At 40.5% G+C, this 13590-nt stretch overlaps 1 protein-coding gene across 1 annotated transcript in view; it reads left to right on the top strand.

Annotated features, from left to right (window-relative positions):
- lrp8 (low density lipoprotein receptor-related protein 8, apolipoprotein e receptor) overlaps window positions 1-13590 on the top strand; it is a gene marked incomplete at both ends in the record, with an annotated part of 146157 nt that overhangs the window by 110631 nt on the left and 21936 nt on the right. The window contains 5 exons of the mRNA XM_079220691.1: window positions 497-619; window positions 1581-1703; window positions 4059-4178; window positions 5463-5588; window positions 11725-11896. Coding sequence (XP_079076817.1) covers window positions 497-619; window positions 1581-1703; window positions 4059-4178; window positions 5463-5588; window positions 11725-11896 — 664 coding nt within the window. The remainder of the gene's footprint in view (window positions 1-496; window positions 620-1580; window positions 1704-4058; window positions 4179-5462; window positions 5589-11724; window positions 11897-13590) is intronic.

Here is a 13590-nt window from a genome sequence, read left to right on the forward strand (position 1 = left end):
ACAGTGAGAGTCTTCTGCTCGTTGGCCTCCACAGCCATCAATCATGCCTGCCTCCATTCCCTTGGCGGAGCCAGTACAAAACACAACGCATGAATAATTAAATAGCCAGTTAAAAAGACGAATGACTTAAATAAACCTGCCCTCGCCGTTAAACCAAGCACAAACAAATACCCATATACACTTGCACATACACACATACCCAATAGGTCACTGGATGTGGGTTTTCCTCAAACAGTGAATGAATACCAGCCTCATTTTCATTTCCATTGGGGCTTTTCTGTGCAGGTAAGAGTAGTGTATGACTGATTGCTGTTGGGTTGGAATGCAAGTTGGCCTGATTATAGCAGCAAAACAGATACTGCACATGCACATCTTCATGGATGCAGTTGAAGAAGAGAAATGATGCGCTGAATGAGACCAATAAATTATATTTTCGCTGAAATAATAACAGATCACCTAATTCTAATGTGTATGTTGTGTGGTTTGTCTTCCTCAGCCCTGCTCACATGCCGACCTGATGAGTTCCAGTGTGGCGATGGGTCCTGTATTCACGGCACCAAACAGTGTAATAAAGTGCACGACTGTCCGGACTATAGTGATGAAGCTGGCTGTGTCAACGGTAGGTGTTGGATGAGTATAGGTTGTTGAACATGCAAATCACTTATTACATTATACACTTCATGCAGATTGAAAAATGTGTTTATTTGTCTGAAAGTTGAGCGAGAATCAGATTATACTGAACAAAATTTCTGTTGCAGATGATCAGCTTCATGCATTTTTGTAGTCCTTTGACATATTCGATTCATCATTTAAAAAAATACTGCAAACAAAATTCTCAGAGGATGTAGTGGAGAAGCACAGATGGTTGCAGTCTGCTACACTAATCTAATCTGCCTCATGAGAAACTAAAGAAGTTATCCTAAAGCAAGAGGCCACAATGTCACGGTGTCTCAGCAAGTTTTCTGCCTTAAATCTCTTTTAACGTATACAAGACGTGTAACAAGTCACTGTGATATTTTAATTCAACCGCTCTCTGCATATGGCTTACACATCACCTTGAGTTTACATATATGCATACACATAAAAGCTCAAGGTGCCTGGCGGTGAACTTTATCTCAAAGCCAGTGTTTTGAATTGCAGTACATCACAGTATTGTTTGCAAGGGCGTCATATTTACCTACCTACATATTTTGAAACACAGAAATTAAAGAAATTAAGCACCCCCAACTGGAAGTGACTGGCCTAAAAATCATGATATGTTAGGAGTTTGCACTTTGGTGGCATTGCTTTTTTTTATTATTGGGTTCAACTGTGCAGGATTTATTTTAGGCTGCATTCAAACCAATCTTGCTGTTTTCCCCTCTTGCTGTCCCCATCGCCACAGGTTAAAAAACGCACTACCCACTCAGTTCATTCAAATGATTGAGCGGACTGGCTTCCAACGCCTGGTTTGGTGTGAATGCAGCCTCGTACATCTACGTACCTGAACATTGTGTGTTTCTAGCTGAAAAAAAATGGAGTCCAGGAGGTAGAACACTGATCTCTGACTTGTGTGTGTGTGTGTTGTGTCTCCACCACAGTTACAAAGTGTGATGGGCCAAGAAAGTTTCGCTGTAAGAACGGGGAGTGTATTGACAGCAGCAAGGTGTGTGACAACGTGAAAGACTGCAAGGACTGGTCTGATGAGCCCATGAAGGAGTGTGGTAATTAGTCTCTATTTCTCTTCATGCACCTACACACCTATATACTCATTAGTACATTCACCATCTCTAGCATACATGTACATACACACTAGTGTAATAGTGTTCTTCTGCGTAATGTGGGTGGCCACTCTTCTTGGTAAAAGGAGCTTCATTTGATCAAGGCAGGGTATTCAGGACATTTCAGGACATTTCTCAACAGCCTCATTATGATCAAAGAGCCAAGCAGCTCTGCCCTCTGGTGCGATCTTAGCTAGGAAATCGTGACCGGACTATGCTACCCATATGGAACCACACAGATTATCTATACACCTTAGATAATTACCACTTAGCGAGCTTCAGTCACGGATCTCACATGACAAGCAGCGCAAGCCAGCTGCACACAGAGAGAGGCAGTTAAGAAAAACATACCTGTTAATTAAAAGTAATTTAATATGTACTGAGTACATACGCTACTCAAGTACAAGCAGAAGACTCAAGAGATTACTGAAGGGAATTGCTCTGATGTAGAAGCCAGTCACGTGGCTTTAAGATGATACGTGAGCGCGCTGCCCTTTCAGCTCGCTCTGATCTCCAGGCAGGTGGATGTACCCTGTAATGAGATTGCCTTGTGACTATATCATTAATGTTAAACATGATGTTCAGTGCGTCTCAAGGCAGACCTGCACATCCTCTTTGTTTCCGCTATAACTTACAACTGCCATTATGCTTAACATGAATAACACAATAGTTCTTGATCCGAGGCCAAAGCTATGTAAATTGGTTCAAATGAAACATTTGCAAGCATGCATTTTTTTTTACCTACCATGTCTTCTTGCCTGCGTATGTTGGCACATTGTTACATTTCCTGTTGCATTATCACTGCCAGCTGTCAAACATAGCGTGAAACTGAAGGAAGGATGTGAAACATGTGCGTTTATGATGCGAATAAAATGGGGAGCCACTCATAAAAAGCTCTTAACTAATGGTCCAAAACTCCTCCGGTTCCTTTACAGTCGAGTCACACTATATGGGCAAAATCTGAAAATTGCATTCATATGGTCTCACCCCCAAAATCATGTTTACTATTATATAAATACCATTCATAACAACTTATCACTCTTCTGGGACGGCTTTCCATACGATTTTGGAATTTTGCTGCATTGATTTGCTCCCATTCAGCCTCAATAGCATTAGTGAAGTCAGCAAATGACGTTGGGCAACAAGGCTCTGTGTGTCGAGTTCCTTCATGGACATCAAAATGAGTCAGTCCTGAGAAGTATCACTTAGTTGTTACAAATATCTGTCCACATACTTTACACACACACACACACGCCACACTCACACATACCTATTGTATATGATGTAGCTGTCCCGCTAGTTCAAATACGTTTTCAAATATGTTTTCACTTTCTTTGACCTCAATACTATGTTTATACTGGGTTGATTAGTTGTTATCTGATCAAATACATATATACCATAAATTGCAACCATAATTTTAGTCAAATGTCTCTTGAAGTCTAGTTCCTTCTTTCTCTCGCTCTGTCTCTCTCCATTTTTATTCCTGCAGTCTCTCTCCCAGTCTCACTGCCTCGCACCACAACCTCTAGCTTTGAAGCTTAAATCTTTAATGTAAGCCGGTAATGAAGTACCAGCTTTAGTTTTCAGTAGCGATCCCTCTCTACTCCCTGGAGGGTAGTTGAAAGACAAAGGAATAAGTGGAGGTGCAGAAACAGATACAAAGAGGAAATGACATAAAGGAAACATAACTGAGAGGGAGTCCAATCTGTTCTTCTGTTCTAAAATACTAAAAAAACAGAAAAAGATGAGCAAATGGAGAGACTAAGATGAGAGGAGGAAGGACAGTGTGTGTGTGTGTGTGTGTGTGTGTGTGTGTGTGTGTGTGTGTGTGTGTGACAATAGACATCACTGTGGAGTGACACCTGGTAAACGTGTCCAAGCTCCCCGCTGGAGAATGGATTGATTCCAGGTGCATTTGGCTAAGACTGTGCCTATAGGCCATTGACACACACACAAGCAGGCCCATGGATATACCATACATACATACAAACTGTCTACGTACACACTTTTCTACTGCTTTTAAGCTTAATCTGTTTTTTAATGGACATTGTATGTGTACACAGACTACTTTACAGGACATACTTATCCCAGCTGGCAGGATGATGAAAACTATGCACATGCACAACTTTTAGTGTTTGTCTTTCTGTACAACTATTTCTTTGTGTTTTATCCAGGCTGGGTTTTTTCCCTGTCTATTAGCCTGCTGGAGTTATTTGATATTCAACTCTTCTTTTCTTCCCTCCCCTCTTCCGCCTGCCTCGTCCTCGACCCGTCCTCCCGCTGCCCCTCTCTCAACAGGCCTGAATGAGTGTGCAGACAACAATGGCGGCTGCTCCCACATCTGCAGGGACCACAGCATTGGTTATGAGTGTGACTGTCCCTCTGGGTATAAACTCCTGGACAAAAAGACTTGTGGAGGTAAAGAAAAAAGAAGTTATGCAAAAAAGAAAAACTACAGCCTCAAAGCAATACTTCACCCCAAAAGATACCATTTATATATTAATTAGTAAACCAATGTTATCTTGAACTTTACCTTATACTCGCAAGCCTCTGCATTGAACGGAGAATCAATTAACTGAGAAAAGTCTTGATGAGTTAATGTAAATAGCTTCCGCATTTAACAACAACTATATCATCACATCAGTTTACCAACTCTCACACAACTGTTCAGACACAAACACTTGTGCCAACATATTTTCATGTTTTATCTTTTGTTTAAAATATAATATACACAGTTTAAAATATAAGGGATATGGGGTCAGTTTGAACACAAAAGTGTTATTGTAATCGTAGTCTGGTTTGCAGGCCCAGATTCTTGGGTGGATCTATACTACATATGAGAGTTGGTTATGAGATTAATGCTTCAAAGAATAGCTCAAATCTCAAATGATGTAACTGTCTGAAATCACATTGGCAGATTTCAGCATTCCTTCTCCTACACAAGTTTAATGAACAAGATAAGACACAAAGCATCAATAAGTCAGCTTTAAAGCAGTTTGAAAGTTATTCGTTTTACTTTAGACAGAGCCAGGGAAGCAGTTTCCCCGCTCTCCATCTTGGTGCTAAGCTTTAAACACATCCCGAATCCTATTCTCAGAGAGATCAAATTGGTATTGATCTTCTCATTGGACCCTGGGTTTGCTGGCAAACAAGCCACTTCCCAAAGTGTTGGACTGTTGTTTTATTTGGTTTAAGTTGTTTAAATGTGCCACCCTATGACTAAGCATCTCTGTTGTGCTAGCATGACAAGATATCTGTGCAGTGGACAGGTGAAATTATCTGTCGACACAATATACAATCGTATAAAGACGAGTCCAGTGAAATATCTCTAACCACCAGATCCCTCCTTTGACCTAAAAACAGTATGATATATAATAATAATAATTAAATATTTAGTGGAAATAACATAATAATGCACTATAATGATCCATCTAAATTAAATTGAAATGGTGTTCTTGCAATTATACATTTGGCAAGTAACAAGCATGCATATACCTTTCAAACCATGTTCTAATAGTGTCTGTTGATGCTCTACGGCTGAAAGATATAAATCCTAGACTCCATTTAAAGAATCAGAGTCTTGATCGTTAACATGCTAGATAGAGAATGTACTTCTCTTATTTCTCACTTTGAAGACATAAAGGACTTTGTCTGTAGAGTTATTTTGATCATTCTGCCTTTGTGCCATTTATCTCCACACAGACATCGACGAATGTGAGAACCCAGACGCCTGCAGTCAGATCTGCATCAACTACAAAGGAGATTATAAGTGTGAATGCTACGAAGGCTACGAGATGGACCCGGCCTCTAAGACCTGCAAGGCTGTGGGTGAGTTATTTATCACACACACACACACACACATACCCTTACACCCATTTGCCCAGGTAAAGACAGACACTGTCATAGATGGAACTTCTGGAAAAATACAGACATGGGCACACATGTACTCGAAAAGAATCACACGTTGAGGCTCGCTCTTTTATACACCAGTTTCTCTCCCGCTTCAGCACCCGTAGCGACCGAGGCACATCCCACACTATTCTCACACTGTGGGATTCTGAGAAACGAGAGGCTTGCTTTGTATGGAGGCCATGCCCAGCAATCTGTGCAAAGATAAATATTTGCCACCTTTTTTCTGCAATCCTCACTAATGAAAAGTTTGCAGCCAGCTTGCCTTCTGCTCTCTCTGGAGTGTCAAGGGAAGGATGAGGGAGGAGGGAGGGGGCCTGCCCACTCACCGTGGGACACGAGCAGGGTCCGTACCTCTGGTTGGCCCGGTTAAACACTCTGAGCTGGTATGAATGAAGATCAAATATTGCCATCCATTGACCGATTACAACTCTTTCTGTCAACAAATATTTAAACGTGCCGCTAACAAATTACACCGAGCTGGTCTGAAGGCAGAATTTCAGCGCTGTTCGTAATGTAAAACATTTCACCTTTTCCATTTAAAAGAGAAGAGGAGTAACGGACCTAAAGAAGGATTGAAAACTATAATTAGTTAATTATCAGTGTTTTATCTACTGTGTTATAAGTTCTACAGGAAACATAACCTTAATACCCTGCAACTACACATTTACATACATTGGGAATAGACCCTTCAACTGATTGAGTTTCACAGCAAATTAACTTTTCTGTGGGACAAGAGAGAGAAAAGAGTGTTACTAGTGATTACCGCTATCGGTCTTTGGTTGAGTCATTATCGGGTGAACTGGTCTGTTAGAGAGTTTAAAGCAGAAAACGGGCCCTCACTCCTAAGCTAAGTGGCATAAAAAACACCATTGATTACTTCATGCCTCTCTGTGTGAATCTTTATTACCGTTAAGCAATTGCAAACAGTCCTTATCAGAGGCCGTGACGTTTATTAGAATAGAGGATAGGCGAGCAGTGGGAGAAAATAAGATAAATGGATGGATGGCCATCTCTCTGAGACAGAAAATGTGCCAAGATTATTGTTTATGTTGAAGTTCATTTATTCAAAGGCACAAATAGAGATGGGACCATAAATACAGAGATGTTTGCTTCATGAAGCTGACATAATGTGGACCTAATGAAGCCGTATTTGCTCGTGAATTCATTCCTAGATGCTCATATTTCACCCAATCACACATGTGCATGGACACACACACATCAGAATGCGTATACGCTTTAGAATTCTGGTCACACATCTGAACATGCAGTTACTTCTCATCAACATTAGTACACAGACACTGGACAGGAGGAGTGACACAGTCTTTGATGAGATGTGGCACTTGCCGAGTGGCAATATCATTTACGCATATTGAAGTTAAGGCTGTTATTTGTGCTTTTATCTCAGAGGCACACAGCAAAACACATGTCACCCTCTAGTTAAACGCAATGGCATATATAGGTTTTATTCTCCACCGCATTTTCTACTTGTATTTGTTGCATTTTGTGCAAGTTGCAAATAACTAAAGGAAGAAGAGTTGCAGTACCTGTGCTCTTTGTGTTGTCCAGTGCAGAAGGAGTGCATTTAATTTCTAATCCTAGCATGTGGTTTCAGGCTCTGCAGATTATATTTGGAGTAATATGCAACACTAGCTATGCTAATTAAAAGTAAAGTCCCAGATTGGAGTCATGATGCGTTATAAACTAGTATTTGTGGATGTGTGTTGCGTGTTTGTATTCGTACATGGCAGCGTCCATTAAGTCCCCTGAGAAAAGGCTTGCGCTACACTAATTGCATTTATTGTTTTTGTGTTTACACGGTTATGGGTGGGATGTCACTCACTGAGTCATCAACTTGAGTTTTTTATAGTGTGTGTGTGTGTGTGTGTGAGTGTGTGAAAGAGTGAGTCAGGATCTGGCTTGAAAGTGAACCCAAAATGCGGACAACTGTAAAAGTAAATGTATTGCTTCAAAAAAACACAGGACAGCCTTCCAACAGGCCAAAGAACGAACCAAAACAAACAGGCATCGAAACAGGAAGCAGGGGAAACACACAGTCTTCACGCAGTACAATCCGACCAGAGGACAGGCGACAAACAGAGTTTAAATACAAGGGGAAGGTGATTGGACACAGCAGGAAACAATCAGGGACCAGAGCAGACAATCAAGAGAGAGAGAGAGAGAGAGAGAGAGAGAGAGAGAGACTCTTGAGCTGTTTGGTCATCTGTAACTCAGAGTTGTTCGAAATATAATTGGACAGGGTCACTACCAAGATACTGGAAGAGATAAATGGAAATATGAATGCATACACACTTCTCAAAGTAGATGAATGATGTGCTTGTGGGGTGTTATTCTCATTGTCACCATTTTTTGTGAGAAAATATTTTGACAGTGTCCAAAAATTATTTCTTAACTGTTTTAGAAAATATGCAAAATAAAGTTTAAGTGTATGGCTGCGAGTAGAACTCAAAGCACATCGAAATTATTATTTGTACTTTTTTCCATAATGTTGAAAAAGTAATAAATTATCTTATTGTTGGATTCAACCATATTTAGGATTGCTAAACAACCAGATATTAACAGCGCTGCAGATTTGAAATATGCTAACATGCACATACATACAATTAAATTGCTTTTTTATGGCAAAACAAAAGTTTATCAAATGTACAGACAAGAGGATAAGAATGAGGACGATGTGTCAGGATGGATCATATTACAGGTGCACCCACGTTTGATAAAAACAGGACACACTGTCACACTGTTTTTTGCTCTTGTTTCCTTCTCTTTGTTCCTTGTTGTCTCTCATCTACAGTGTACTGTGTGTTGGACTTAACCACAGTGCCAAGAGCTGTTTTTTTTCCCACACTTGACAGTTTGAGCACACTTTTCAAAATGATTTTCAAGCGGTGGTCAGATTTTCCCTGTTGTCAAAAGATTTTGCCATGGGACCCAAGATGTTGTGGAACACTGTCAAAACTCGTCTCCGTTTTTCCCGTTGTCTCATACTTTTAATAGACAAGCACATAACATTGTATTCTGTCGGTAATATTAACCCAGAATACAAATGTGCACGTATATATTTATCTATTGTGTCTGTTTTTCACAATTTTAAAAGGCTGGGTCACAAATTATTAGAGAAGCAATTTCTCATGGAGCATCTCTCAATCCATCATAAGAATAATATAAATATAATATAACTTGCTTTGTCCTGAGGAATGCGAGCAAGTAGGATGACTTTCTGACTTGACAGAAGGTCCATTTCTGTTCCCTTCTGCAGCATCTATGCATCATTATACAGCTTGTTTTTAACAAGCATGGCTGACCTTGACATGTGTGTCTACTTCCAGACGTATCATCATCCTAATAACTAACCACCATCACACAGGCTGTAGCTGAACACCCTCATCATCTTGCAGAATTTCACACCTTTGTCTGACCTTTCCATCTGACGTTATGATCTTACTCTGCATCTCCACAACATAAACATCTCCTTTTTGTACGAATCAAAGCGCCTCTCGTGCCCGACGACATTTCCCCAGCCCGTATTTATCTTTCCCATGCATTATCTTAATTGGCCAACGGGGCCCAGCAGCCCTGAACTGGCAACGCAGATTAAAACATATCTAGGGGATCCTGCTCTTGTTAGGAAATCTGACTGTTGCGCTGCTGGGATATTTTGAGGAGCGATTACGTTGCACTTTTTGATGACATCTTTGGTGTCATGGCCTGAGGAAAACAGTGAATCAGCTTTTTTTTTTTTACTTCATAGAGGACATATTGCTGCAACAACAGTGATGAGGATTGAGAGACGTTGTCTTGAACAAATGGGTCAAGGGGATTGATGAAGGAGAAGTTAGATGCTGTCTATACTTATTATTGCTTTCCTCTTGCTCCTACTTTGCCCACTTTCTTTCCCCTGATGTCACGTAATTTGTTAATGTCTTTCCCTTCTTGCTTCCTTCCCATTTCCATCCTCTTCCTCTTTATTTCTCCATGACTCTGCCTGCACCCATCAGTGATGGAGACAGAAAGATGGACCATCATATTGCTTGTGCCGGTCTCTTACTACTTGCGTTCCTCCCTCTCTCTATCCCACTCTCTCCCTCCCCCCAAAATAACGGCGCCCACGCAGCAGGTGAAATTGATGGTTTCAAACCTAGTCGTCAGAGGAAAATGATAGAATCCAAACAGTAGTGGAGATGTACGGTTTTCTTCCTGTGCAGTAGTCCGTATTAAACCGAGATTGAGGAAGTGTGTGTGTGTGTGTGTGTGTGTGTGTGTGTGTGTGTGTGTGTGTGTGTGTGTCAGTGTGACTGTTGCCCAACTTTGTCTCGTTACGTGGCATTTCTGCTTTACTGGACAGTGTGGAGTGGAGGGTAACTTGACAGAGAGAAGTAGTGAAGCTGATAGAAAGAAGCAAGAAATGGAGATGGATGGGTGTTTGTGTGAAAGAGAGCAAAAGATGAAGACGGAGAGGGAAGCATGCAGACAGAAGGACAGAATTCTGAGGCGAAGCAGTGCTGCTGAGCTAAAGTAAACGAAATAATTGGATTACAGTTTGATGAATGATATTGATGATTCAGAAGTAAATTTTATGGACTTGTGAGTCTGTATACACCGAGTTGTCTCTACCGTATGCAGGCATGCATACAAATTAATTATATCATATGTCATATATATATATATATATATGACAGTACATTTTATACATTTGTATCTGTGTTTAACCTTGTCCAACTGCATGACAATTATTAAAATGCTTGACTCACCTTCAGCCTGCTGAAAAATCTACCCGATGATAGCTGATGTGCCAGCCAGAAGCACGTACTGCTGAAGAGAACCCAGAAACATACTTTTGACAAGCTGTTGTTTGTACTAAAAATAGAACGATGTGTCATGACTAGTTGTCGGTCCACTTTATCCACCTGCACATTGTGCTTCATTACTTCATCCAGTGGCAGGACACACACTCTATACACACACTCAAAGACTCTTTCAATGGATGTGTCCTTATCAAGGATTTCAGTCAGAGCCAACTTGCATAATCAATGCATTACCTTTCTGCAACGCATACTTGTGTGAGTACTTAAGTGCACAGCATTATGTTGTGTCAAAAAATATGTCTGTGTGCAAAATGTCTTTTTTTATTTGGATGTTTATTTAAGCTCACATCATTTAAAAATGCATGTGTTAAGAACCATAATAGTACAAATGAAAACTGAAGAACTAGACCTTGATTATCCTACATTATGTCCCCTCTTGGTGATATAAATCAACACTCAACACCACCCATGGTATGATTATAGATAACAGTGTGTGAAGGTTTTTAATAGTACTGCTGAAGTACATATAAAGGGCACAACAGGACTGTAGCACTCTAATTGATTTTTAGCTTTAAATAGGACACAACAGACCAACATTTTAACACTACTGTGTATTCAAAATCAAGGCCAATTTATATATATCCAACAACATAAAGGAGGTGGTCAATTGCCATTGGATACTTAGTTGAACTGGATTTAAAATATGTTGTATAATGGATCCAATGGCAGGATTTGCCATGTTCAAGTGACATGTCATGTCAGTATCACTGATCAAAACATTTTCCTTATATTAATTCAACAACTTTGAGAACTTTCCGGGCTACACTGCACTGTCAGTTAGTAGCACAACGTGACCTTGTCTGTCTCAGGCTCAGGTGCGGTGGGGATTGCATTACAAGATGCAAATATGCAGGTTTACCTTTGGGACGTGTGTTACAATTTATGTATAATTTTCAAGATCAGCAAATGTTTCCATGTCACACATGCACTAGCACACTTATGATTGGCACTATTGTAAATGGCCCACGTCGAGTAGAAAGAGTTGGGAATGTAAAAGGTAAACTCTTTTTGGGTTGCAATAGTAGGTTAATAGCTGCCAATGGTATCAACACATCTCTTGGGATTTGTGACCAATCTGTCCAATTTTGCTCATGTCAAGGTTGTGTCAAATGGTTCTTCAGGAGACGTGCTCAAACACGATTGTGACATAAATGTATTTCCCTCTTCATCAGGAAAGAGTCCGTACCTGATGTTCACCAACCGTCATGAGATCCGGCGCATTGACCTGCTGAAGAGTGAATACACACAGGTGGTTCCCACGCTAAAGAACGCAGTGGCCCTGGATGTAGACGTGTCCACCAACAAGATGTTCTGGTGTGATCTATATCATCGTAAAATATACAGGTACACACGCACACAAACACACAGACATAAGATGAAAAGTGTATGTGATTTGTGTGATTTGAATGAGGCTCTTTCCTTGTTCTTCAGCCATTCTGTCATCCTGTTTCTCCTCTATACATCCATCTTGTCTGCTTCAACCTGCCACACTTCTGGTAGTGAGACAGGTACATCTGGGAGGTGTGTGTGTGTGTGTGTGTGTGTGTGTGTGTGTGTGTGTGTGTGTGTGTGTGTGTGTGTGTGTGTGTGAGACACCTGGAGGGCTGTGTCATCTGTCAGTAAAAGGTGGAACTGTTTGTCCTTCACACACATGTAATATGTGCACACAATACACATACTGTGTGTGCGTGTCAGTGTGTCAGCCCTATGGCTGGCAGGTAGTGGGAGGGGCTTTCTATCATCTCAGCTGAGCCATATGCTCTCTCTAATTTCACTGCCTCAATAATCACCACTATTACTCATCTGCATACATACGCACATCCGCATACTTCCCCACTAACGCAGAGATTTATTCAAGGGCTTCTGACGGAGAAAGGACAAATTAACTCATTCGTATTGATGAACTCTTCTTTAGAAGCAGCACATAAACACACACAACAATGACTTTACATGGCCAACAACAAGTGGATTTGTACTGAGTGGTTCTTGGTTGTTTGCCTTCCTGTCACACAATAAGTATTTTTACATCAAAAAGCATGAACGCATTTCATTGCATATCATTTTGAAGGACTGTAATACGATCCAAAACTCTCAGTATACATAAGTACCTTTGAGAGCAGCTGCTGCTCCTTGATATAGTTCATCAGCAGAATCAGAATCTTACAGACATAATGCAAAATGTTACTTAAGTGCCATATATGCATTTACATTTTCCAGCCCATTCCTCTATTCACCTTGCCTGACCCCAGATCTCTAAATTGCCATCCCATTTTTCTGATTTGTTCAGCAGACCTTGTTTGCATAGGTCTGGTGCTCATTGACAATTGACCAATCAGTGTTTTGTCGGCAGGATTGCGAAAAGTGAAGTCGTCTTCCTTCATTCTGTAGCCAAGTTGCTCCCAAGATACAGCCATAAAAGATATAGCAAATTAAAAAGATACAAAAATGGCCAAAAAATGTGTGAGAAGCGTGGCTGACAATGATGCAGTTCAGGTGTTTGTAAGTCAGCAAACAGAAATGAACAACTTATAAATGAAAGTATCTTTGTGAAGAACATGTTATTACTGCCTTTAGCAAATGCAACAGCAACTTCTGAGTTGACTGTGGTGGTTCTTTGTACATCTTTATTACTTTATTTCTCATATATAATCCGTCAAGAATACTTTCCTGTTTTAAATAGCTGAATACCTTGAATCTTGATGCTACGGACATGATTGATCGCACCTTATACCACAGCATTACTTACTTTCCAGTGCAGTACTTTTTCTTCTGATGAGCATTTTACCAAACAGAAATAGCTGTGTATTGAAAAGTGATTCATCCTCATTGTCCCTCACTGCGACGGTGTGGTTTTCCAGACTAATTCATAGTGATTAGCAAGCTATGGGTCGATGACTTGCTAACTCTTCCCTGTGATGGAGATGTCTGTTGCAAACAATAATACAGCCAATTAAAGATGCAATCTGCTCAGTGGTCTTAGACTCATCAGTCCCTGTCTTTTTTTTCTTACTCCAGTCTGCCCTCTATTCATCCCTCTG

This window comes from Taurulus bubalis (assembly GCF_910589615.1).
Source record: "Taurulus bubalis genome assembly, chromosome: 7".
Lineage (NCBI taxonomy): Eukaryota > Metazoa > Chordata > Actinopteri > Perciformes > Cottidae > Taurulus > Taurulus bubalis.